At 35.2% G+C, this 5,358-nt stretch overlaps 1 protein-coding gene across 1 annotated transcript in view; it reads right to left on the reverse strand.

The window, feature by feature from the left end:
• Nucleotides 1-937: 937 nt before the first annotated feature.
• The window catches only part of LYVE1 (lymphatic vessel endothelial hyaluronan receptor 1), a 9,499-nt gene continuing 5,078 nt past the window's right edge, over nt 938-5,358 (reverse strand). Inside the window, exons 4-6 of the mRNA XM_010075920.1 lie at nt 2,720-3,019; nt 1,867-1,945; nt 938-1,124 (exon numbers count right to left, since the gene is read on the reverse strand). Coding sequence (XP_010074222.1) covers nt 938-1,124; nt 1,867-1,945; nt 2,720-3,019 — 566 coding nt within the window. The remainder of the gene's footprint in view (nt 1,125-1,866; nt 1,946-2,719; nt 3,020-5,358) is intronic.

Genomic DNA, 5,358 nt, shown 5'->3' on the forward strand with positions numbered 1-5,358 from the left:
ATATAAAAATAAATTATCCAAACCATTTATTCAAGAAAATATTTGATAAATTCCTAGTGTTGTTCTTTTATAACAACTAATTAATCTGCAACATTAAGGTTATATGAGCTCTTTTTGCTGAGAGACAGTTTTCATGAGAATAAATTGTCCAAACATATCTGTTCTTTTATGAAGTACTGTAAACGTCCCATACCACTTGGGATCTTTATTATGAAAGCCACACTTAAATATACACAAAGGATCTTAAATGTAACTGTTGAGATACAGTTCAAGGGTTTGTTTTTTCCCCTGTCAAATATCTGATGCAGAAGAATGATACAGGTTTTAATAAATAAAACAGTAAATTATGATATGATGAAGACATCCAAGTATTCATTGCGCTCTCTCTCTCTCTATGTGTATGTATATATATAAACATCAGCATTTTTTTACCCTTCCTTGGGTATTTGAATGACAGTGGGTTGATCCTTTGATTTTTTACGCACTTGTAAACAGACCTTTTTAAAACAGTATGCAACTACTTAATGGAAATAAGCTAATCTGCATGAGGAGGAGCTACAGTATCATCATTTTCTCTTAGAGATTAAGTTGGCAGGCGTCCTCCAGCCAGATTAAAAAACCCCTTTTCATTACATATTGATCTGAGTTCCATGCAAATTGCTAACACACAGCATGTCACTAATAGCATATTCCTAATTACTTCTTTATTAAAGATGGAAAATGGGCTGTAGTATGGATTTTTTATTTATTTCAAGTAAATAAGACACCATGTTCTCCTGCAAGAGCATTTATAGCTAAAGATGTAATTGTTAAAAACACAAGTTTTCTTATGTTAAGATAGAGAAAATATTCATTCATGAGTATTTACGATCATCCATGTTGCTGAGATCCGTGTGCTTCTTTTTTTATTTCTCTCGAGAAAGGTACATTCTTCCTGTTAAACTTCTGCTTCTAGACATTTTGCTGTCGCCTCAGGCTTGGTTTTAGACTCTTCTACTTTTTTTCCATTATTCTTTGTTCCCTTCTCAGGTGTTTTGTCATTTGACTTAGCCTCTTTGAGAGCAGTAGTTTCAACCATTTCTTTTTGCTGATTCTTGTTTGAAAATGGGAAAGTTTTCTTGTACCTTTAAATACAAAAAAGGATAGTAAAGCAGAAACACTGACATAGTTTGGTAGTATCACTCGAGAAAAGAGTGAAAAATACCTAGAATTAACTTTCTGTGCCATACTCAAGCAAAAGTCTCACAGAGAATAGTGGCATGCTAGATCATTAAAAAGCACTCTGCTTGAAGAAGCACAAAGATTTTTTTTATTTATTTTTTTTTTAATAAACAGCCTGTATATTCAGGATTCATGGTACATAATGATAAATCTCTCTGGGCTAGGATGTGAGAAATGCACACCACTTTTTAATATGATTTAATGATGCACTGTGTTGAAGATCTTTATGCATAACAAATGAGCTCAACAATTATTTTTTCTGAACATAATCAGACTCCAAGAAGAAAAGCTTTTACCTTGAGTCTGACATAGAAAGAAATAAAAATAAAACTGCGTGAACAGGCTTATATACAAACAGATACATTCTTCAGTGATGCTATTTTGGAACACTTGGAAATGTTTCACACTAGGCATGACTGACTAATCAAAAATAGGCAATATTTGTCTTTTGTTCCTTTTCTAAAGCAGGGAATAGCAACAGCAAACTTTATCTGCATAACAACAGGGTTTAAGATTTTGTTCTTTGTGCTACTGTGAATGTCATTATCATTACTTCTCTGCTCTTTAGCTATGTTTAAAATATCACTGGTTGTACTCTAGGAGATAACTCAGTCCGAGAGAAAAAAAAAGAAAGAAAAAACTTACTTTTTGATATAGCAGACAGCTAGAACAACTGAAATAATGAAGAACATGACTGCCAATACAAGAAGTGCAGTGGGGATACCTAGAGATAAAAGAGAGGTAAGCGTAGAGATTTTTATATGTACTTAATTCTGTGTTTCTAAAGGCTCACGAGCATAAATCCATATTCTTCTAAAAACAGCCTAGTGTACGAGGTACATACACATCAACTCAAGAACAGAGGCATCTCAAAAGGTTGGTTACTCCTGCTCATTTTATCAAGAGAGACCAAAACAGGTATTTAGGCAATCCCTGACAGATGTCTGTCTTACCTGCTCATTGAAGGGTTTTTACAGCCTACCTAGAGAACACATTTTTGTGATTAACTATCCTTACAGCTAGAATGCTTTTCCTCATACTTAGTCTATTTCTCAGTTGCTGTATATTGGGATTACTTATTCACACACATATCTAGAGAACACCTCCATATTTGGAGAACAACAATTCTCCTTAAACTTCCTTGGCTTCTTTTGTTTTTACGAGCCTGCTGAGTTTTGCATTACTCTGAGCACAACGTGTGCTAAGACTTTCTCAGAAATGTAGTTACCCCAAATCACATTAATCCACCATTTCATGTTAAAATATTATCAAAAAGTATAAAATAATAGTAAGATCTTACTTCTTCTTAAAAATAATTTTAAAACCCTCTGCCTTACAAGTTTTGCTTTTGCAGAACTGTAACACTTCTGCCTCCAGGTTTAGCTACATCAAAATGGATGCTGGAGTAGCAAACAAAAATCTCAGTAAACAGTTTTACTACTAAGATCTACACGTAAATAGCTCTTCTGATTAAATAGATACCACATATGACCTTTACCTCCAAAGACAATGCCATCATGCTTAAAGGCAGCATGGGAAGTGTAGTTAGGAGAGTCAATCGGTGAGTATTCCTCTGGCATTTTTGTAGTAGTCCCCTCTGTTGGTAATATAGTTTCAGTTATACATATTACGCGAAATTTTATATTTTTCAGGCGTTGTTCTGACTCAGTCACATTTGTCACTGCTGTGATGTTCTCAGTCAAATCAGAGCCTGAGTATGCAGTTAAATCCGTTGGTGCACTTGATGAAGGTAGGATGGTTGTAGTTGGATCGGGTTTACATGAATTAATCTGAACATCTGCAGCAGGGAAAGGAAATACACAACAGTTGTGTTGGATGTTAGTTTTGTACCTACTGTACACATATCTTTATAGAAATTGCTCCTCAGTCATTCCCTTCTGGAAATTATTATTTGTTTATTCACAAAAGCCTTACCCAAGGCAGGCATGCCTATTTCAAACGTGTGGCTACAACCCAGATTATGCACACAGATAGCTCACACAGGTAAACGCTTCTTCGAGCAAGTGTGATGCTCATTTTATAATTGCATACCAATGACAAGATTCTTCCTGCAAAGTACTTAGAATAATAATGCATGTAAAAAACGATTATGTGACCTCTTGCAGAGCAGGAGACTTAACTGCAGATCCAAGATTTGAAAATATTTCTATTATATTATATATATGTTCAAAACATGTGCACGCACTGTTGATACTTGGAACACTACTTTGATATACTGGAAACAAAAGTAGCCCATAAAACTTTCAGGTAAACCAGGAGCCAGTGTGAGATGAAAAAGTGACATGATTTTAATGGGGGCTACAAAGAAACAGACTTCAGGCACGCTCAGAAATTAAGCCACTTAAATGATGCGAATATTGTCTATATAAAAACATGGGTGGAAGTGGACTTTTATATGTAAATGGAAAAGCTGAGTTCTGAATTGGGCTCATATGAAAATGTGAAAATTGTTATTTTCTAGTGAAGTTCTGTATTTTTTTAAAGCTATAAAAATGTCACCAAAGTAACAAGCAGATTACAACATAAATAACAGGGAAACGACGTATGTGCTGTTCTCCAAATGAATCCCCGTGGGAAGTCTGATGACGCAGTTAGATTCACAGAATGAAAAGCTAAATGGCAGGGCCTTTTCACTTTTTCCTCTACAGATTTCAAGTGATTTTGGCATTTCTTTGGCACAAAGAAAAGTGACAGAATGAGCTTCTGCCAGATATTTTGGGTAGGAAATGCCTAGAACAGGCAACAGTTTGGCAATTAGGATAAAGAAATAAAGAATCATCCCTATGTTAAATATACAATACTTCATTTTCTAACCATTTGGCAAGCTTAACTTTCTTGCCATATGGTAACAGTATAATTTCTTTGACTTAAAGCTAAACAAAACAAGTAATTTGGAATTACTTGCTACCTCCTTAGCATTACCCAAACTACCTGACATTTCTGATGCAGAATGACACATACTTCATGCACTGAAATACCACGTTGCATAGGAGTGGAGGAAATAACAGTACCAGTAGGAACAGCTTCTTTAAGAGCATGTTGCTGTAGGACTAACTCACCTATGCCTTCATCAATAAAAGCTATGGACTGCAGAGAAAAACTAAGCCAAATCATGTAATTTTTGACTTTACAGGTTAGGTGATAAGTACATTTTTAATGGTGCTTTGTCTCTGCAGTGCTTTCTTATCAGCAGAGACACTTTGTAAGCCAACAACTTACATTACCTACCCTCCTCCGCCAAAATGGCCCAGGATCATGAAGGCATGGCCTTCTCCCTAACAGCTTTATCCTCAGCCTCTTTGTAAGCTCCAACATGCACAGTCACCAAACATGGTTTTACATCTTTATATTTTTGTGCGGGTAGATCTTGGATAGCCATCTTTCTCCTGCTCTTTCCAACCCTTGTTCACACATCTTTCCTGAAAAATTCCAGGATTTTGTACATAATATCTTTCTCCTGTTATGTAATACTAATTAGCAAGGTCAAGGGACTGATTAGAAATAATTTATTGATCCTATATATGGTCTAATTATTGGGATAGTTGTTACATAATAACCATAGATATGGGACAGTAGCAGGAACACAACGCCTACAGTTAAATGTCACAGAAGTGTTTAAGAAACAATACTGATCTATTGTCCTGAGAAGATCTAACTTATATCAAGGCCCAAGTTCCACTGTTGTATCTTCAGTCCAGGAATGGACAGGCCTTTTCACACATAGTATGATACGCATTAAAGGAAGCTGTTTGATTTTGCTGATGATAGATTTGGAATCTAGTTAATTTTATGGTCTCCTAGCTGTTCTAGCTTATATTTTAATTTAGTCTAATGAACACATTTTATTTTTTTCAAAAAAGTTCAACTTTTCATGAAGTACCCCACTCTTGGCCTTTTTGCAAGAAAATACACATCACATGCAGACACCTTGGTTAAAGATTCAATTCACTGTCTTTCAAATTAACATGCCTAAATAATCAAAACATATTAAAGGCATTGTGTCAACATTACAGAACGGTAAAAGCAAGTCTTCTTCAAGAGCTTTCATGGCAGCACCAAGTTATTTATTTGGATTAACTGAATTGACCTTTTGTATTTCTTGGAAGCTTTTTTCCC

Source organism: Pterocles gutturalis, unplaced genomic scaffold, assembly GCF_000699245.1.
Source record: "Pterocles gutturalis isolate BGI_N339 unplaced genomic scaffold, ASM69924v1 scaffold4153, whole genome shotgun sequence".
Lineage (NCBI taxonomy): Eukaryota > Metazoa > Chordata > Aves > Pterocliformes > Pteroclidae > Pterocles > Pterocles gutturalis.